The 21,900-nt window shown below is 52.2% G+C and overlaps 1 protein-coding gene across 2 annotated transcripts in view; it reads right to left on the minus strand.

Moving 5' to 3' along the window:
• Hspa12a (heat shock protein family A (Hsp70) member 12A) overlaps positions 1-21,900 on the minus strand; it is a 149,747-nt gene that overhangs the window by 63,576 nt on the left and 64,271 nt on the right. Inside the window, exon 1 of one of the 2 annotated variants that reach the window (XM_075974544.1) lies at positions 6,334-6,478. The exons of the other annotated variant lie outside the window; for it this stretch is intronic. Coding sequence (XP_075830659.1) covers positions 6,334-6,376 — 43 coding nt within the window. The 5' untranslated portion in view covers positions 6,377-6,478. Of the gene's footprint in view, positions 1-6,333; positions 6,479-21,900 lie in introns of those variants that run through there. 2 annotated transcript variants of the gene reach the window in all.

The following is a 21,900-nucleotide window of genomic DNA, read 5'->3' on the forward strand; positions in this document are numbered from 1 at the left end:
CAGCGAGGAGCTGGGAGTCATGGCCAAAGGCCCGGTGAGCGAGCAGCCCGAGGGAGGCCTCCTAGGTTCTGGGCCTGCTGGACACTGCGAATACAGTGCTCCTGGGCCTCCTTTCCTGGCTCTGCACAATCCTTGCCTGCCTCTGCCAGGCTGTGGAGGTCTCAGACCGGCCTTTCTCCAGTCTGACTGCTCTCCTGCTTCCACAGGGTCCAGGATAATAAACAATGGCAGATAATAATAAACACGGACCGCACTCAGCCCTTACTTTATGGGAAAGAGTAAAATCCAGTGTGAGGTGTGTGGTGAGAATATTTCCATTTTACAGATGAGAAAACTAAGGTGGGGCTAAGGGAGATTCCCACAGCTCGCCAGTGCTGCTCCAGGCGTGGCCTCTAAGTTCACTGTCCACTTTATAGTGGACAGAGCTGGCCACCTTCACACAGGGTCACCATTAGGGCTCTCGGTCCCTCGGTGAGCAGAGGACTGGCAAAACGCAGCCCCATCTCACACCCGTTCCACACGGTTTTAAGTTTCCGGGGTGAGCTTTGCGAATACAGTGCTCCCGGGCCTCATTTCCTGGATAGATCATTGGTTGGAATGAAAATTATAATACCAATGTCAGCGGCAACACCCATCCATCAAAGAGAATGTCTCCATCTGGTGCTATGACCTACTTCACCCTGGGAGTCTCCAGGCTCTCTGGACAGCCTAGACATAAAGCCTCCTGTGGGCGGTATCATCCAAGGAAGCACAAAAACCTAATTTTAGACATGCATGCTTCAGGCTGTAAGCGCCTACTGTTTACGGTGAGGAACACGGGTTTTTCTGTTTGTAAAATTGACATAGTCTTCCCAAAATAAAGGCATACTTTAACTTTCAAAAGGAGCTATAAGTCATTATGATGGGGTGGAGGTACCCACACATCCACTGGGCGACAGAAGAGGCTGCAGTTTTCAGGGGACATGGCATGCTGCCGTCTGTTTAAAATCGCCCCTAGAGGTCCTGCCACCCGAGGACCTGAACTTAACTCTCCAGGCCTCCCACTGTAGAGTCATGCATTTTACGGGCTGTTGGTGAGGACTGAATACGGATAATTTAAGAGCAAATCGGATGCTGCCTGAGGCCCCAGCTCCTCGAAAGGCTTGGGCCCAGGAATCCAAGGCTGATGTGGATTGTACAGTGAGATCCCATCTCAAAACCGAAGACATTAATGACAGGGAAGCTGCCACTCAAGAGAGACCAGCTGACTCAGAAGGCACCGGCCAGGAGTGGCCAGCCTGTTGCTGCTCCCAGCCCCCATCCTACATGATCAGGGCCCTTACAGTTTGAACACAAATGTCCTCTACAGGCTCCCATAGAGGGGGGAGGGAGGAGGCTGGGTCACCAGTTTTGAGGAAGTGACTGGATTCTGAGGGTTCCAAGAAGCAATGGATTCACCCCTTAACGGATTCATAAATTGAACACAGTATTGCAAAGGACTGATGGTGGGGCCTAGATGGAGGGAGAAAGCCAACGAAGGCCTGCCCTTGAGGGGTGATGGCTCTTCATTACTTCCTGTCTTTTTCTTTTTCCTCTTCCTGACCCGCTGCCAGGAGGTGAGCTGCTTTGCTCTTCTATATGCGCCCAGCCATTCGGTTCTGCTTCCCCACAAGCTGTGAGTCAAAGGATGGAGTGGAATCTCTGAAACAGGAGGCTGAAAGAACAACCCCTCCCTTTAGGTCATTGGTTGGGTACTTGTCACAGCAGTGGAAAACCCGTCTCAAGTCTGACACCAGTTGTGAGGGACTTCCTGATTGGTGGCAGCATCAGTAGCTAGGTGACTGCAACAGGAAAGTCAGCCTGAAGGGCATCTGGTGACCACAGAGTGACTCCTGCCCTCAGCCCCCAGGGCGACCCTGGACCAGCAGCCATCACCCTACCCCCACTGTGGAATATACAGGGACAGGGAAAGAGACTTGAAGGAATACCCATGTCACTCTGAGGTGCTGGCTTCAGAAAGGGCAGAACCTCAGGACTAAAGGACCAGAACAGGTCTCCACACAGCCCTAAGGCGAAGGGGAAAACAAACAAACAGAGCAGCTTGACCCCCACCCCCACCCCCACCCCCACCCCCACCCCCACAGAGCAGAAGGAAACTGAAGCCTGAGGACAGCAAGTGACAAGGCCATTTCCGGGCCATGCCTTATCTCTGGCTGTTTCCAACAGACCCCTGTATGGCTATCACAAACCCAGGAAGCAAAGTCGAGCTGGTGTTGGCATTCCAAGGCGCTTTGGTTCTCCCAAACCACCAACATATGGGGGAGGGGAAAGCAGGGAGGGTCGGCAGGACCTGCCTCTGTGGACCAGAAACCCTGGCGGGTGTTGTGGCTCCTCCTTCGGGACCTCCTCCACTCCCCTGCCCTCTCTAAGGAATGCCAGTGTTGTGTGTGCCCGTGGGGGTGGGTGCTGTGCCTGCCCCATGCTGCCCCTCCATTAGGAGGCCTTCGTTTCTCCGGCCATCTGATTATGCACAGCGGCCATAAAGCAGCTTTCTCCTTCCCAAAGAGCCTATTTATACGAGAGAGCGCCTGGCCCCCACAAGATTGAGCCATCACTCAGTGCCTCATCTCTTCAGAGATGCCCGGAGCCCCGCCTGCCTCTCCCCTCCAGCTTGGCGCACTTGTGAGCATGTGTGTGCAGAAGTGCCGCCCTGGAGTGGGCAGGTTATGCATGCCATTGCCCACGGCTGTGGTCCTCCGCATCTTGCTGACTGGGTCACTCATCGCGCAGGCGGGCGGGCGTTTTCTGAGAACCTACTATGTGCCCTTGCTGAGAAGGAGGGAAATGAAAGAGAAGGCCTTTGTTGAGAGGAAGGCAGTAGGAGAAAGGTCACAAGCTGTTGGGCTCCATGGCTGATTTGAAGCTGACTCCAGCGTCCACTGTCTGGGCAGGCTACCAACTTCTCAAAGCCCTCAACTGCCTCACTGGCAAAATGAGGTAATAATAATACCAACCTCGGAGGGTTGTTAGAGGACAAATAAGATATGGCCGTTTAAAGCTGACACACTCTGGGCACTCAAGACGTGCCAACTGAAGTGTCAACATGGAAGCACCGAGGACTGGCAGGTGGATTTCACCAACCATGTGCACGGATTTGAGGTTTCCTAACAGGGGGGGTTTTGAAGGTTGAGTAAGAGTTTTACAGGTCAAGGGGGCGTGTCACAAGGGGGAACTTCATATGTCAAGAACCAAGGAGGATCACAGAGCTTTGGTAAACACAGAACATTGAGAGATGAGGGATGGAGGCCACCATGGAGGGAACAGAGCTCCAGACACAGAAGTTGACACAAAGTGGCCCCGTGGCCCAGAACCCTAAGACCAAGAGCACCCAAGGCCTCTATCAGTTCTATATGCCCAACCACACAGACACACTTCACGTCACTCTGAGGGACTCTGACATAGCAGGTGTGACCTAGGAGAGGCTGTGTGTCTCATCCTTTGGGTCCCTGAGTAGCCTGGGCTCTAAACCTCACCCACCCTCTTTCCCACACTGCACCACAATGCCCGCAGCAGAACGGCGAAATATTGGTCACAAGGCCCCTCATTGAGTTGTTCGTTCAACAAGTGTGGTCAGGGCTAAAGAGATGACTCACTCAGCGTGTTTCCTCAAGTCCTTGATAAATACTGAGATTAACTACTGGGGTGGTGAAAATCCCATCTCCAAAGCCCAAGGCTCCACTCTCCCACCCACTCCTGGAGAAAATAGCCAGGCTTCCACTGTCTGTGCCCCAGCCCTGACACCGAAGAGCCCGCCCCCCATCTGAACCACCAGGTGCCCCATCTACACTCAGGTCATGGGGAGGGACAGAACCGAAGGTCATCTCAGTGTTTGCAGTCTAAGGGACCAAAGGTGACCCTTCAGATCTTGTGAATTAACTAATTCATATTCTAACAAGGAACGTGGTGAGCACAATCAAGCTGAATCTTGGGGGTCAGCTACTCACCACCCAACTTCTACTTCTTGTATCATGTCAACTTCACTCAGCCCGTCCCTAGACCCTCTCCAACATGAGAGACCAAGAGTTCACAAATCTCAGTGTGCTGGGGCCTTCCAATCATACATTTGCAGCAACAGCATCCTTGAAATAAGCCCTTGAAACATTGACTACTTTGCCACCCCCAGCAGGACAGTGACCACCAATGAGGGCTGAAAAAGTAGAATCAGGTGGGCTTCAGTCCTAAGCAAAGCTTCCTAGATCTGTGACCTTGGACAGGTTGTTTAATTGGTGTTTAAATCTCTCATCAGTAAAAGGAATGCTGGTAACAAATTTATATGAGACTTGAGAAATAAAACAGGGCATATTCATCACCCAGCAAAGAACACGCAGTGACAAAACCCTTAGAAGTCGGTGGGGCTCTGCTCCTGCCTTTATCTGCACATAAAGGGATGGTGTCAGAAAAGCACAGCCAGTGGCCAGGAACACTCGCCCTTCAGGTGGCTGGGCCCCAGGTGTCCCTGTACCAGCATGCCTTGAACTCAGTAGACTCTAAAAACCACCCTAGGACAAACCCAAGTGAGCAGTGACACGTCTGCCGTCATGAGTGTGTGAGCACGCGCGTGTGTGAGTGCATGGGTGTAGGATAGGGCGGAAGCAGCAATGTGACTTTTCAAGACAAACCAGAGTGGGTGCAGATGCCTGCCTCTGGTTCTGATTTGACAGATCTTATACCCAGCCTCGCATCTGATATAACCACCCACTCCTTATCTCAGCATGAGAGACGGGAAACTGGATCACTTACTCTCCCGCTTAAAGCAATTGTGACGCCTCTCACCAGCATCCTAAATGTTGGGATTTTTCTTTTCCAATTTAAAGAGAAAAAAGTGAGGGGAAATGAATCAATCCAATTGCTGAGTGATGCTCAGACAAAGACAACTGCCAGGCCGTGGAAAGGTCGGGGTGCCTGTTTGAGGACCACTGCCTGGGCTTGGGCTGTGCTGCTCCCTCTGTGGGCTCCCAACCCCCACCCTGCACTCCTCAACCACTGCAGTGCCTGACGGCTGGGGAGGCACCTCCCAGATCCGCAGGAACAATGGGCTGGGGAGGGGGCAGGTGTGGATAGGAAAGCAGCAGAAGAGGGGGCTGGAGCCAACCCACATCAGGACAGAGAACGCAATTGCCAACGCCAGTTGCGACGCGACTGGCCTCAGTTTCCCCGCTTTGGGTCTCCGCAGAGCACAGTGCTCTTTTTTCTTTTCTTTCTTTCTTTTTTTCCTGACTGGATTTCGCCTTAAGTCGGGGCATTTTAATGTCATCCTTGCAGCTTGCTTGGAGCTCCTGGGAAACCGGCTCAGGCATCTGCTTCATCCAAGGCTCTGCAGGTCAGGGACACGCGCCGCACCTCTCCGCAACCAACTTTCCCCCGCTTGAGATACACAGGAAGAAGATTGGAATCCTGACCAGCCCATCCCCTGTGCTAGAGAAGCCTTGATTTACAGCCTTGGCTCGGAAAGCATCTCATCCTCTTCCCGGATCCCCAGGATCTCCCTCCTTTGCCATTTGAGCCTCAACCAATGCTCCAAATGAGTCGCTCTTGCCATAAATGTAAGAAGCAAGGCTACAGTACTCCGCATGGGACACCCCCCTCCCCACCGCCACACACACACACACACACACACACACACACACACACACACACACACCTCTGACAAGGACCGCATACACAGTGTAACCTCCGCAGTTTCTACGCCCAAACCCAGAGAATCCTAGTTATTCTCTAGGAGGGGATAGCGATGGGACACCCTTGGCCTGCAGCTGCAGGCCCCCACTCCCGGCTCCTGGGTCCGGAGGGGTAGGGTGGATCGAGGGGGCAAATATGAATCTGATTTCCCCAAGTCTCACACCCCTACCACACTGGGTCATAGAAACGAACCGTTGGGGACCCGGGGCCACCTGGCGGCCGGCCATCAACCAGGTCAGCAGTGGCATCCCCAACACAGCGCACAGGCGATGGACAGGAGGGGCGGTTCTCTTGGGACTGGTACCCGGCCCTGACCAAGGAGCTAGCCCGAGGTGGAAACAACCAGGGTGCCCCAGCCGGGGATGTGGTCCTGGTTGCAGTGTCCGCACCCTGGCCCAAACCTAGCACGTGACTCGAAGGCGGCCTCCCACCCAGTGGGCCGGGTGTCGCGCCCAGACGCTCTCTGATCCCGCTGGGCATGGCAAGATGGAATCAGGGAGCTCACTTTTCTAATGCCCTCAGACCGGGCTTCGGGCCGCGGTAAGGAGCGTGCCTCATTCTTCCCAGACCACCGCAGCCCCAGCAGCAGTCACGAGTCCCCCGCCCCGCGCTCACCTCGGGGACCGGTGTCTCCGCCGCCGGCTTCCTTGTCCGCCATGGCCCTGCAGCTTCAGCTCAGAAGAGGAGCCGCCGGTGCGAGTCTTCGGCTCTCGAGCTGGGTCTGAGCCTGTGGACAGCGGGAGCACCGCTCTGACGCCGCCGCCGCCGCAGCCCGGGCTCCTCCCCGCGCTCCTCCCCGCCCCGCCCCTTGGAGCCGAGGCCCTGGGGAAAGGCTGGAGAAGGCTCCTCCCCCGGAGCTCGGAGCCAGCGGGTCGCCGCCCAGCCGGGACCACGCCCCGTCCTGTCAGTAGCGCACGGGGACTCGGCGTGGGCGGTGGAGGGTCAGAGGCAGGCGAGCCCGGGTCACTGCAGCTAGTCCAGCAGGGTGGACACGCGAGCGCGCAAGGTCTGGTTTCAAGCCCCGGAATTCCCGCTCTTTGGGAGGCATAGCGTGGCAGGGCCTGACGCCTTCAGCAAGCTCTGCACACTCAGCACTCCCTGACAGGGGCAAGGATGTCTGCTCCAGTCCGCATCTTTGTCCTCTGTCCCTAGTTCCCAGAGGAGCGGGCCAAGGCGTAGGAGCGAACCCCAGCACAGCCTTCAGGCTTTTCCCTCCAGGCAGTCTGCAGGACTTCAAAGCAACTCCCGACCCTGAAAGGTACTCGGTGCAGAGACTGTGTTGCCCTTCCATATATGGGATGCATTCCCGGCCCCCATTAGAAGTCTGAGAATACCGATATTAATAATTCAAGACTTCCATGGTTGAGTGATTCACGGGTCTCTGCCTTCTGGCGCTCTCTCTCTCTCTCTCTCTCTCTCTCTCTCTCTCTCTCTCTCTCTCTCTCTCTCTCACACACACACACACACACACACAGAGCACCACACACCTGAGCCTCTGGCACCTGTTAAGGCCAGGAAGATCCTGGGTTCTCAGTACCATCCAGCTCTCTGGCAAGAGCAAAAGTAAGGATCTAACGAACAGAGTTATTTGGTCTTCCCCATGGGTGGGGGAGGAGGGTTCTGATGTGAAATGCTGAAGTGTGTATGTCCTTAACTCTGTCCTTAATTCATAGCTGTCAGTGTCTGCATATAAGAAAACCCGGTGTGGCAGGTTTAAATTATGATTTCAATATCACACAGCAAGTGGATGGCTGGCTGGGATCCCATCCCTCATGACTGAGACAGGCAGCATCTCTTGCCTGGGGTACCTAGGGGATGCATATACAGACAGCCTCCCTGTGGACGGTGGGGTGAACAGAGGTCGGGTAGCAGAGCCTACAGAGGAGCCGCTACTGGGAGAGTGGTGGATGGGAGAGCGAAAATGAGGAGGACAAAAGCCGGGCTGAGGATGTAACTTGGTGGTAAAACTACCATCCGGCCGGGGGTCACAGCTGTTTTCTGCCTGCATTAGAATACCTCACATGCAGAGTCCCGGACTGAATGTGAACCCATGATCCAAGCCTCGCTGCCCTCTGAGAGACAGGTTCTCAAGACTAACAATGATTAGATGAGATCATGTCTCACTTGGAACCTAGGACCGAAACAGCAAGAGCTACAAGACGCCAGGCCGGTCTTGCGCAGCGGTGGTGATGGTGCCTGGAAGCCACTCCCAGCGCATAGGAAACATGTTTCTATGGAGCAAATTCTCCCAGTCAAGATGGCTTCCTTGTGGTGATAGGACCCCACTATCTCAGAGGCAGATCCAAGACCTCAGTTCCCAGCAAGGAGCTGGAGGCCAGGAGAGGGAGGCACCCAAAAGCAGGGAGGTTGTAAACAGTGCTCAGGGCAGCAGCCTGATGCTCTTGAGCTTAGGACAGAGAGGGGAAAGGTTGGCCCTGGCCCTTCACCCACCCGGAGCTGGTTCTGTCCACACCTCCCAGCTGAGCAAAAGCAGCTTGGTTGAGGCTGTGTGTGTCGTAATATGGAAAGGCAAGGATAACCACGGACTCTGCCCGCTAAGTCTGTGTCCCGGAGACACATGCCTGGGCCAGGATACAGAATTGTTGGGAACTAGTGTGCAAGTCAGCATGTACTTCCCTACTCCCTAAGAAAAAGCCTAACTGAGCATGGATATTTGCTTTGTTTTGTTGAGACAGAGGCTGGTCTCTGACTTTCTCTTCTCCTGCTCTAACCTACAAGTGCTGGTATTACAGGCGTGTGCCACTGTTCCCAGCCAAACTCTAATTCTTTAATGCAACATTCAACACTTTAACTACGTATATGTGTGTATCTGTATGTGAGTACATGCACCTGAACATAGAGTCTAAATAGGGAGCTGTCTACAGTGGGTTGGCCTGAGGGTGTATCCACATTAATTGGCATAGGGGAGTCCAAGCCCACCATGGGCAGCACCATCCCCTAGGCAGGGGTCCTGCACTCTGTAAGAGTGGAGAAATCCAGCTGAGAGTAAGGAGCAAGCAGGCAAACGAGCGTGCATGCACTCATTTCTCTCTGCTCTCAACCGATCACATGATGTGACCAGCAGTCTCAAGTTCTGGCCACCTTGACTTTCCCACAGTAATGGGATCTAGGGGGAGAGGGGGAGGATTAGTGAGCTAAAATCATTGCCTTTTGTCAAGACATTCTATGACAGCAATATAATGAAGCTGAAACCGTCTCCCAATGTTCAACATCTGAACGCTGCTATTACTGCCCTCTCTGCTCTGCTGAGGCAACTCTGCCTTTGTTGCTCCACCTCCACTCCCAGGACCAGACCTTCCTCCAGCATTCCAGAGCTCCTGAGCATCTCCCAAGGTGGCTCCAAGCTGTACACCTGGGTGTCACCAACATTCCTCCTTCAGTGTCTGTCCATGCTCAGCATCCCCAAGTCAAGTGTGGCTTGGCAACTTCTGTGCCACTGCCCAGTGCCCTGCTCCCTGGCAGCTTGTGAGTCTGCAGCCTCCTGTAGAATCGACTTTGAGCGATGCCACCTAACCCTATTCCATAACTATCTCCCCACTGCTGACCTCTTCAGTCCCTCCTGATCCCTGCCGTTCCTCAGTGTGAAGGAGAGATGTGCTCCAAACCTGGATAGCTCACTTCCTTGTCCTGGCACCTTCGGCCACCTAGGTAACAACCTTTTGTAAGCAAGGACTTTCCAGTCCCCCATGCTGACCAGGGTCTTTCCAGAGTCTCCACCATACGCTGTCCGTCCACATCAGGAACTTGACCCTGGCATCGGGGCATAGGCCTTGGCAGTCTGTCAGAACTAGGACGAACCCACATCTGCCTGCCGCTGTGGAAAGGCCCCAAGCACCATCTGCCCTCACTGACACTGGGCACAGTGACAGGAGGACATGTGAGAAGGACAGGAGGTGACACGCGGGAACCAGCACCAGGGGCAGGAACCAGTTTTGATTTTCAAGAGAGCATAAAAACGCAGTATTACTGTGCCCTGCCATTGTTCTCATCATGAAATGAACAGAAGTGTCCTGGTGGGGCCGGAGAGATGGCTCAGTGTTTAAGAGCACCCAGGGTCTATTTCCGGAACCTACCACATCCATAATTCATAACTCCAGTTCCGAGGGACCCGATGCCCACTTATGGCCTCTGCGGACACATGGAACACAAACAGACATTCTGGCAAAACACTCATACACATAAAATAATTTTTAGAGAAAAAAAATTAGTGCCCTGGACTGGTAAGCAAAGGTGCTTGTGGCCAGGCCTGATACGCAGAGTTCAACCCTCAGGACTCACAGGTACGAACGAGAGGACTGACTTCTGCAAGCTGTCCTCTGACCTCCACACATGCCCCATGATAGGTGAACACCAACCCATACGCAGTCCCACACAGAACGCGAACAAGTGTAATGAAAGTGTTCTGGTGAGCACTGCTCGGCCAGGCAGGTGCCACTATGAGCTCACCCCCTTCTCCTGGTGGCCCTGGCCATGCACAGAAGAGATGGGGACATGCAGAGGCAGGGGCGCCCACCAGAAGTAACAGAGCTTGGCCCATTTCTGCATTGTTTTGTTCAACACCATTAGAGGGCTCCCACCTTCCTCCCCTGACCCGTCTTCAGCTAGAGGTTACTGTGGTTTGAATCTCAGATGTCCTGAACAGGTCACGTTCTGAAGGCTTTCTCTCCAGCTGTGACACTATCTGGGGAGGCTGCAGAAGGAAATGACAGCGTATCATCTCTGCCCATTTCCTGTCTTGCACTCTGCTTCTCGGGTCTGTATGATGAGAACAACCTCTGCCACTCATGTCTGCTGCAGTGAGTTGGGGAAGCCACTGTGCCATGCCCTCCCCTCCCACCACCGATGGACTGAAACTATGAACCAAATCCAGCCTTTCCTCCCGAGGTGGGCTGGGACATGCACGTTGGTCTCCAGGATGCTAAGCAAACCAACAGACGGGGCTACACGGTTTAGTTCCTGAAACTTCAATGGCTTCAAGTCCCTCTACTTACCCACAATTCTAAATGTATGTATGTGTCACCAAAAACATCCTTCCCCCGCTGGGGACACATGTCGCCAAAACAATCACGGCACATGCTCTCTCCTCAGCCACCCCTTCTCGGATGTCTCTGTCCCAGAACACTGCCACCTCATCCATTCGGAGGGAAGCCCCATCTGCACTAAATCCCAGACTGGCACATGCTACAGGCTCTCACTAAATGCTTAAAGCCAGACTGATGAAATCAATAGTGCAGCGGGGACACGGGCTCCGGCTCAGGTGGGAGGACACACAAACACTGCCTGATGCTGAGAACTCACAGGCCTCCCTGCATCTCCAGCTATTCAACCCTGCCCAGAGCTGTGGGCATGCAGGGTAGCAGACTCCTTCTAGCCCGTCCCAGAATCCTCTGTTCTCCCTTCCCATGTTCCTGTGCATCTCTTCTCCACCTTGAAGGTGCTCGGGGCCCAGGCAGTAGCCTACAGTGTGGGCACGGGAAGAGCTCCCCTCGACCAGTGAACATTTCCACTGACCAGACGAGTCCCTAAAAGTCATCCAGCGCACAGCCAAGTCACCATATCCCAGTCTGCCTCCAGCTGGCTGGTAACACCAGTCTCATGAGCTTGCTCCTGGGTCCAGTGGGAGCCTGTTCCCCACCTGTTATGCCTGGTCTCCTTCGACATCTCCTCCTCCAAGTCTCAGCTTGGATATCCTCTACACCAGGATACCAAGTGACCTTCCATGACAGCAAGAAGACCCTTCTGTGTCCTCTGTGACCAAATCCTGTGACCTTTGCCCTAGCACTTACCAAAACTCTGAGATCAAGGTTACTGTTGACCCCTATAAACAGAAAGGTCACTGAGCTCAGGGGCCACAAAAAAGAGGCCAGAACCTAACAACCTCAGGTTCCCAGTTCCCTCTCTGGATGTAAGCTCTCCAGGGGTGGGAGTCAGCCATATCCACATCAGCAGTCCCCAGGCCGTTGTATTGTACCTTGTCCACAAGAACTAAATATGAAGCCAACAGGATCCTCACTGTTGTAATTTAAAAAAAAAGATCAGGGCGCGAGAGAAAGATGCTATGCCACAGAGCTCAGGTGGAGGAGATTTTTACGGGGGGGGGCGGGGAGTGAATGGGAAAAGGGGGGAGAGTGGAGATTGGCCTCTGGGGACAGAAGCCTCAGAAGAGAAGGTTGGAGAGAGAGTGGGAGAGAAAGGGAGGCGCGCGCGCGCGCACAGACACACACACACACACACACACACAGAGAGAGAGAGAGAGAGAGAGAGAGAGAGAGAGAGAGAGAGAGAGAGAGAGAGAGAGAGAGAGACGGAGGGAGGGAGGGAGGGAGGGAGGGAGGGAGGGAGGGAGGGAGGCCGAGAGAGAGAGCGACACGGAGAGAGAGGGACAGAGAGGGAGGGAGGGAGGGAGGCAGAGAGATGAGAGATGGGCAGAGACGCAGAAAGAGAGAAAGGAAAAGACGGGAGGTGGGCAAAGCCCACCTTCTACAAGAGAAAGTAGCGAATGTGCACAAGAGGTGCTCTTAGCGCCTGCCGCTGGGGATGTAACCTGTCAGGACCTCAAGGGCAGGCCAGTGCAGATGCCTGAATACTAATCCTCAGCTCCAGGCCTCTTTCCCTCTGGGCTCCCCCATCCACCAGCCCACAGACACTTCCCTGCCCACAGATTCCCTCTCTGTTCTTCAGCCCTAAAAAAAGAATCCTCAACTTCAGTGTCAGCGCGGGCACACAGAAGTCAGAGCCAAGAAACAGAGTCAGCCAACGCCATGAGGCAACCCGGGACCCTTACACCTGTACTAAGCCCCAACTATGAACCTGTGCTGTGACCCTTGACGGGGAGGTGGGTGGGGTCTCTGGTCCCCAGCTCAGAAAAACAACAAAGAATATTAACTGGCAGATGAGCTCAAGGAATTCTGGGACACATCAGGACCGGGCTCAAGGGGAGCAGAAGAGAGACAGAGAGCTTAGGGCCAGCAGGACCTCAAGGAATCTGAGGTTAGCCCTGGCCTGTAGACCTACTGACCCACACTACAGAGTCTATTTCTTTATCTGTGAAAAGGACCCAGTTATAACTATAGTGAAGACATTATTATGGGATGTAGCACATGTAAAAAACATTCAACTGAGGACAAGACTATCAACATACAATAATACAACCTGCTGAGTTATTAATGAACTTATACATTTGGACGACAAAATACCTTCCTCCGTGCATCCTTAATCACAAAAAAAAAGAATCTAAGCACTTTTTATTTTATCATTGAAGATACACATGATCTAGAAGCTTACAATGGGAGCCTTAATTTTTTTCTTTTTTTTAAATTTAAGAAATAATGATGAATTCAAATCTCAGCTTTTCCATAGGAAACTTCTAGAGAGAGAGAGAAAAAAAAGCTGCTCCTGACTTTAAGATAAAGTGACTCTGGCACACAGGAGGCAGAAGCAGGAAGATCTCCATGAGTCTGAGGCCAGTGTGGTCTGTGTAGAAAGTCTCAGGGCCAGTCACGAGTCTCAAACTACGGTGACCCCTGTACAACAAGACCAGACTCCAGTGGGCACAGAGGACAGAAAACCTAACCTGGGTCTGTGTCACACTTCCTGACTGCTGAGGCACTCTGATTATGGGGCCTCAGCGACCAGTGGACACGTCCTTCCTGCCTGGTTCGCATCCCATCTGGGGTGAATCAGCCTCCCCAGTAACATTCCGAAGCACACTCCACATCCACACAGCTGCTGGAGGGCTTTTCCAGAGTAAAACTTCAAGGGTGGGAGGAAATGATTGTCTCCAAATATCAAAGTCACCCAGGCCTGCAATGTAAACTTTAGAAATGCCTGCTCAGGTGGTGGAGGGTTATCCAAATATTTTTCAGGAGCATTTCAAACAGCAGAAGGATATACAGCCACTTTATCAACAGCCCTTCTCAGACCGGTCAGACCCTGGCCCTGCGGCAGCCCATGGCCCTGCAGCAGACCCTGGCCCTGCAGCAGACCCTGGCCCTGCTAAAGTCACGGCTCAAGGCAACACAAGATGTACCAGAAGCTGCGTCTCAGAGGGTAAAGTGCAGAGAGTGGGACAAGGTTCAGAGAGCTGAAATAACCTCCACTTTCACCCGACTGCAAGGAACCGCCGTCACAAGGCCTTTCCACGCTGTGGGTTCTTCTCGTACCTCTTAGTCCACGCCTGCTCTCAGTACAAGCTCCACAAATGTGTGTAAGAAATGAACTGATGCCCCAGGGTAAGCTTCTTGGCGTGAAAATTGGCTCCCAGAGAGCTAAACTTTTGGTCAGAGTCACACCGTTTGAGGAAGGAACTAGAGCCAGACTCTATCCCATCCCCCGGCCCACAGGCACCTAGCTTGATCATCACTGTTCCCTTTGGGAGGGAAGGAGGGGGCAAGTGTTTACCTAGGGAGTAAATGGGGAGGAGGGAGCACTTGGGTAATCTGGTCTCCAGAGTCTATCCTGACCTGCCTGTGTGGGAAGGCGTCTAGTCTGCCACAACCACAGGGCAAGGTCTCCAGGAATGTGCTGAACCAGTGAGCAAACAATTCAAGTAGGAGACAGTGTAACCGTTTATAAGACGCTGCCCAGGCCCACACAGTCTCTCCTCTGAGAGGCAAGCATAGCTAACCTCTGCTTTGTGTAGATGGGTAAGTGGAAGCCCCGTGAGGGGTAAGTGGAAGCCCCGTGAGACTATGAGCAGCCTGCTGCCATTCTAGCAGACGCTTTATTTAAGAGCGACTTGTCCATTCCGCATTCTATGCTCTGAGCTATCTGTGATTGTTTCCTAAACTAAGCTAACACCTCAGAAGCTATTAAACGCTTTTAAAATGCATTATTGTGGGAAACTGTAGGCATTCGCAAAAGTAGGGAGGGTGCAGTCATGATCCCCCAGACACTCATCCCCCAAATTAATTAAAAAGCCAACACTGTAAGGAAAACCAGTTTACCCAGAAAGAACTCCTAGCAACTGCCAACTGTGCTCTTCATGCCAATGTGAACATTTAACATCATACTGAAGGTCAATTCTCTAGTGAGACATCTTGGATACAGAAGGGGCAGGGCCTGGAGTCACCCAGACCTGGTCTGCTTAGTCACTTCATATACCTACACAGGGCCTCAGAGGCATGGCTCCAGAAACTATCTGATTCTATGGTCTCTCACTTTTATTCATTTATTTAGTGCATGGTGCATTGGTGTGTGTGTGTGTGTGTGTGTGTGTGTGTGTGTGTGTGTGTGTGCATTCATGAGCATGCATGCATGTGTATGCTCTAGCCCACGTGAGTGCACTCACCCATAGGGTATGGGTAGAGGCCAGACATAGCTCGGGTTGCCTTCCTCCATCCATAGCTCGGGTTGCCTTCCTCCCTCCGTACTCCTCCTCATTTACCTGCTCTCCTTTGTGAGACTGGATCTCTCACTGAGCCTGAAGTTCGCCATTTTGACCATACTGGCTGGCCACTGAGACCCAGATCAGTCTGTCTCTGCCCCCAGTTGCTGGGGTAACAGATATAGGGCTAGAACTCGGGTCCTCATGAGCCATCCTTACTGACTGAGCCATCTCCCTAGTCTCTAGACCCTCTGTATTTTAAACCTTTGGTTTGCATTAAGAACACATGCTTTCTAGAAGATCTCCATTTCTGGGGTCCATTCACCGCCATTTCTGGGGTCCATTCACCATCCCCCATCCTCTCCCAAACACAGACACTGGCTTTGGGGTGGGGAAAGAGACAGACAGATATGACCAAAAGTCTTTGCAGACCTCGATAGCACTCCAGAATGAAAAATTTCTGGGTGAACTCTTCCAAGCCTTCCTACCCTCAGCCTCCTCCGTGAGGAAGGCTGGGGGAGCCAGGGGCAGAGAGTATAAAAGTGCGGGCTGGAAGGTGGGTTATATGTGGCTTTGAATCCAGTTCCATCCTTCCCTAGTTGTGCATCCTTAGTGAGTCACCATTCCTCTCTGATTCATTCCTAAAAGAATCTTGATAAAGCCCCCAGATACTAAATCTCCTGTGGCATTCTCCTAGATAACGCTCGGCCCAGTTTCTGCAACAGAGGAAGTTCTCCATCAACACCGGCCACTGTAATGGGCTCTCAGTAGCAGGTCCTGCCCTGCCTGAGCAAAGCAACAGTGCCCACACCTACAGGCCCACGAGGATGTTGGGTGGGAGGGTGGGTTGTTTTGCAGTTTTGGGAATCAAACCTGGCCCCTCAAACCCGCTGGGAAGAAGACGCTCTACCACTGACACAAATCCTTAGCCCACCATGGTGGTGTTGTTTTAAATAGAACTCTACTTGAAACATTTGTAAGTTGGGAACTGTATTTAAAATTTAAAAGCAAGCAAACAAAACCTTCTTGGCTCAACTGCTGTAGGGATGGTTAGCCATGTGGAGCCAAACTTCCAATCAGTGGAGTCAAGACAAAGACACACAGTTGTTCCCAGCTCAAGCACTGGCACTGTGGCTCACGGGCATACGCTCCATGGTCCTGCAAGCCCACCAGGCATGGAGGCCGGCATGGTTAGAGCGAGGGCTCCGGGTGTGAGCATCCCCGGGTCTTAGCCAGCCTTGCTCTGAGACTTCTGGGTTGATTGACAGGAACCCACAGGGCACACAGCTTGCAATGAGCACTTCACTAACTCAGTGAGAGAGCCTCCAAGATCAGTCTCTGCCGCATGTGTGCTATGTGGTCTTGGGGAGGTCACTTAAGGCTAGCTGATGCCTAGGCTCGCCCACCTTCCTTTGCTGTCCAATGAAGACAAGTGCATCCTGTTTGTTGCAGACCTGGGTAAGATCCCAGTTTTGCCACTCTGTGGTTTGTGATCCCCACAACGCGCAGTCTTGCGTCCCCTGTGTCCACTTCCCAGGTAGTTGTGAGGACCATTGTGGGGCCATGCATGTGGAAGGGCCTGAAATCTATCATAGAACAAGGAATAAATGATGGAGAATGTTTCATGGTAGACGAACAGTACATTTTGGATTTAAGGTCAATACAGTTCAAAAAATCCACTGCTGGCTTTAGTGCTGGGTGCTAAACAAAGCACACAGTTACCCAATTTACCTTCCCGAGAAAGCAAGCTTCATGCAGAAGATGGGAGGCAGCCTTTTGGGGCGACACAGGCTCAGCCCTTTCCTATGCCACACCCATGGGTCAGCTATTGCCATTTCACCCATGACAACAGTGCTCTAACCACCAATGGCCTTCCCAGGCTCATAGGTGCCAGAGAGGAAGAAAAGGGAGTAGCCCCCTCCCTACCCAGCCTCCACTCAACAGTCCTCACCCAGGAAGAGGGGGAAATGTACCGTTCACCACCTAACTCTGTTCCGGGATATGTGATCACACTGTGAGACTCTGAGACCGTGTTAATAAAATTAACCTTGGATCAGAGGATGGAGCCAGCGACTAGTTGACAAGAATTAGCCATAGAGAGTAAGGAGGACCAAAGATGACAGAGAGCCGAACAGGAAGGGGTTGGAAGGGACTTAAAGAGTCACAGTCCTTTCTGGTTTGGGACAGACAGAGAGACGCTCTGTTGCTGGTTCTCTGTCTGAAAAGGAGAGTCAGCAGGTTGCTCCTCAGCTTCTCTAATCCAGCAGGTTTTCACCCCAACATCTGACTCCGAGTCTTTACTGGTAAATAGAAAAACTTAGATAAAAACATCATGACTCCCAGCACTTACCTGAGAAGTGCGAAGGTCTGGAAGAAAGCGAGAAGGTTCTACTCTATCCCATAAATGTTCTTACTATCTTTAGTTCTTATTTTTGCTTCATATCCAAATGAAGTTCTGAGATTACAGCAAAGAGGAGAACTAAGGGGAGAAAACTCGGAGTCTTGGCGTATTAAATATAAAACTCAAGTCTGGTGTTTTAGAATGTGGAATCGGAGACGAGAAGAAAACCAATGGGGAGATAGACCTTCTCCATGAAATCAGCAGCACCCTACAGTGTCCCGTGGCCCATCAGAACCTTCTCGGAGCCCAGCTCAGCCGTCACAAGGAGCTATGCCCATGAAAGCGTGATCAGCCCTGCTCAGCAATTGGCACCCACGTGCATACACAGTAAACACCCGATGGTGGTGCAGTCGGAACAGAGTCGATGTTTTCCCGCCACCATAAAAAATGTCACCTCTAACGTTTTAAACAGACTGGGGTTTAGATGCGGTAGCACACACCTGTAATCCCGGAATTCAGGAAGCTGAGGCAGGAGGATTTGGAATTCAAGTCTGGCTTGCGTCGTATAACAAGACCTTATTCTTAATTGATTAGTTAAGCCACTAAATCCTCCTCTTAGAATTTATTCTATGTCAAAAGAAGACGATTATGTAGCACTGTATGTGGGCAATCGAATAAAGTTACGAAAACAAACATGGAGGAGGTTTAGCAACACGGGGAAATGCCACTTGCTATAAAAATGGGGAAAGTTCGTACTTTTAAAGTCATTCCTACATAGGCATGGACAGCACCTGCAGACAGATCAAACAGCCCAGGGACAGTGAATAGTGAGGGGTGTTTCGTGTTGCGGGAGCTCCTCCCGCTCCTTCAGCCAATAGCCGCTGCGATACCAGCCCATTGGGGCGTGGTCTCTCTCCCTTTAAAAAAGGCAGCCACTTCCCTCTCCTCTCTCTCTTACTTCCTGCTCCCCTTCTGGCGACTAGACTCCCTTCCTGAATGCGCAGAGGGTTGTTGTCTGGGATGGTGATCTGTAAGTTTTTTCCCCTTTAAATAAATAACCATTCTATTAATCATAATTCCAAACTGGTGTGGAATTGTTGTGACTTATACCTTCGCCTTCAGTTTTGTCCTGCCTGGGTTTTACCACTGTTTCCCTCTTTCCCCAAGTTCTGCCTAGGTGCTGAGGCCTCTCATTTCCAGGCAGGGCCGAGCTGTGTCCTGCCCTAGCACAGCCCTGGCTCTTGCTGTTTCACTTGGTTCCTAATGACACCGCTGTCACTTGAAACTGCAGTTTAAAATAAACTGACCCAAGTGTGTGTGAGATCAGAGGGAAACTCCTTCAGCAAATACTGCGCCCACAGCAAACACACTACAACCGAGTGCTGGGCCCAAAGAATTTCACACTTGGACACAGATTGTGACTCGGGCCTTCAGGGGCCTCGAAAGCAACCTAGGAATGGCTGTCTTTCTCAGAGTATGCTTTTCAGGGCACAGGCGCACCCGGGGTAAATTTTGTTCTTCCCCCATCTCCCTAGACCTGTAGCCACCTCTCACCCTGGTCCAGGTCTGCTGTACCTTTGAGAATCGCACAGATGCTCAGATGTGGCCAGCGACTTGGAAGGGTGCACAGACCCAAGTGGTAGCGGTCCATTCATACACTAAAGTAAGCATGTGTCAGGGATGGGTATTAACCAGGCCATTGAGATCAACGTAACAGCGTGAAGACATGGGCTCTGTCTGACAAAGACCAGGCTCCAAAGAGAAGCATGACCTCCCAGAACTGGGGTCGGGCTAATGGGGGGGGGGGGGGCTGTGCCAATTACCAATGCCAGTATTTACTGAGCATTGACAAAGTCCCAGGCATTGTCATTGGGCTTCTCTGTGAACTACACAACTCTGTGCAGATTACACATAAGTCACCTGCTCTCCCGACTGACAGCCTTCTCAGGGTACAGAGCAGGGCACGGAGGATAGGGGTTGTTAGCCACATGTGTTGACTAGGATTCTGGTGAGGTCTGTGCGCTCCAGTGCTTCAGCTTCAGGCAGAGGTAGAGGGTCCATTGGTAAATAAATGGGAAGTGGACCCCTGGCACTCCCGGGGTTCTCTCTAGGCTACTATTCAAACTTAGTCTGTTCCTTCTAAATCTGTGCATGGCTACTGCTCACTGTGAAGCATTGCCAAGCTGGGAACTTAACCCAGTAACTTAATCTGTGATACTTAGAGGTGGGGCCTCTGGGATGGTTAGGATAATGACGCCTGGGAAGACCATCATCACTGAGCCTTCATGGTTTTGTAAGAGACTGTACTGGCTAGTTTTATGTCAACTTGACACAAGCTAGAATAATCTAGAAGGCACTAACCTCAACTGAGAAAACGACTCCATAAGGTCTGACTGTAGAGCATTTTCTTAGCGATTGTTGGGGGAGGACATTGTGCGTGGAGCCATCCCTGGGCTGCCTGAGCAAGCCAGTAAGCAGCACTCCTCCATGGCCTCTGCGCCAGCTCCTGATTCCAGGTTGCTGCCCTGTTTGAGTTCCTGCCCCAACCTCCTTCAGTGATAGACTGTATTGTGGAAGTATAACCCAAATAAACCCTTTCCTCCTCAACTTGATTTGGCTCATGGTGTTTCATTGCAGTGATAGTGACTCTGGGCCACAGAAGCTTGCTCGCTGTCTCCTAAATGCTGGAGAGATGGCTCAGCAGTTAAAGAGCACTGACTGCTCCTCCAGAGGACCCGGGTTCAATTCCCAGCACCCACCTGGCAGCTCACAACCGTCTGTAACTCCAGTCCCAGGGGCCCTGACGCCCTCACACAGACATACATGTTGGCAAAACATGAATGCCCATCAAATACGAATATATTATTTTTTTAAAAAGTCACCCAGTTTGTGGTCTTGTGTTATGAACAACCAAACACAGATCACTTGGTGTGATGACTGGCATTCCGTGAGTCTGCTCTCACCAGGGATACGCGAAGTTTGACCTCAGCGCTGAAGATCCAGCCTTAGAGGATAGCGGTCTGAAAGCAGCCTGGGAAACGTTAGTGAGACGCCGCCCCCAGCTCTCAAGGAGGAGAAATGACTAGAAGGCAATACACCAACATACAAATGTGCTAACAAACTGAGAACCGAACCCTCAGTCTGGGCGCAGAGGCAGACGGAGCTCTGTGAGTCTGAGGCCAGCCTGGCGTCCATAGTGAGTTCCAAGCCAGCTAGGGCTACGTAGTGAGACCACGAGTCACCTGCCACCACCGTCGAGCGTTATCTCTCCATAGTGAAATTGATATTTTTTCTTGTACTTCTTTCATTTTCAACGGGTTGTGTTGTGTCTTCTTCCACAACGAGAACAGAACCGATGGACACAGCTCTTCCGACACCAAGTCGACAGAGACAAGGATGACATCAGGAAGGCCTGTTTCCATGCCAGGCATCCGACACTGTGTAAAGACGGGGCTCACTCTGTAGATTCCAGGGGCTCCGGAGCCCTCCAAATAGGCATTTCCAACCCACAACTGCCCTCTGAGCGATGCTGCCACTGCTCTCCCTGGCCCCCGTCAGTCCCTCCCTGTCTGGACCCCAGCCTCCTCTGGCAGTGACCTGTGACGTCAGCCTACTGCACATTCAGCTCTACGGAAGCCTCCGTTCTGGGCGGTCTCTGAGCTGAGGTCTGGAGAACAATTTACTTGCTCAGGACCACCCAGCCAGGGGGCAGCATAGCTGGAATTCTCAGCTCAAGTTCAAAGTTCATCTTACCAGTCAGCTCCAAGATACAGGCATGTAGGGATTGCAGTGACGTGGTCTGGGCCTGGCGAGGTAGGGTCTGCGTGTTAACGCGTGCAAGTGTGTTTGTGTGCATATGTACATGACTGTGTTTTGGAGAGGAGAGAATATATTCATAAATGGTATTCGTATTCCATGGGTAGATATCAGCATATGGAATTAGTTCGGGTGTTTTTCAAAAGATCATAGAAATGGAATTTAAGGTTAAAAGGATAGACTTAGAGGAGAAGGCGGGAAAGGCTGACCCTGGGGTGCTGCAGGGTGGAGGCAGGCCTGTGTAGATTCAAGAGGAGAAGGCGGGAAAGGCTGACCCCGGGGTGCTACAGGGTGGAGGCAGGCCTGTGTAGATTCTAGACTCTTGTTCTTGCTCTCAGAATCCTGAAAGTTCAAGGTCAGGTGGAGCCTCAGGGGTGATGCTGTTGAATCTTTGGCTCTGCAGGGAAATTCCTGCCACACCCTGAAGCCAGCTTACGTCAGTGTCTCCAGTCCTTGTCTGGGGTGACGTCGGCAGTTCCTACCATAACCATCTCCTCGGTGTCTTAGTTCCATCCTCACAGAGGGAAGTACATCTGTCCTGTCACCCAGAAATGCTCCTGTAGCCATGGGAATATCTGCAGCTGCTGCTGATAAAACACCCAAGTCAACACTTGAGAACCGTCTCCCACCCTCTATCTGTCTCCTCTCTGGCTCTGCCCAGTCCCACAGCCAGCAACAT

The sequence above is a fragment of the Microtus pennsylvanicus genome, chromosome 5, assembly GCF_037038515.1.
Source record: "Microtus pennsylvanicus isolate mMicPen1 chromosome 5, mMicPen1.hap1, whole genome shotgun sequence".
Lineage (NCBI taxonomy): Eukaryota > Metazoa > Chordata > Mammalia > Rodentia > Cricetidae > Microtus > Microtus pennsylvanicus.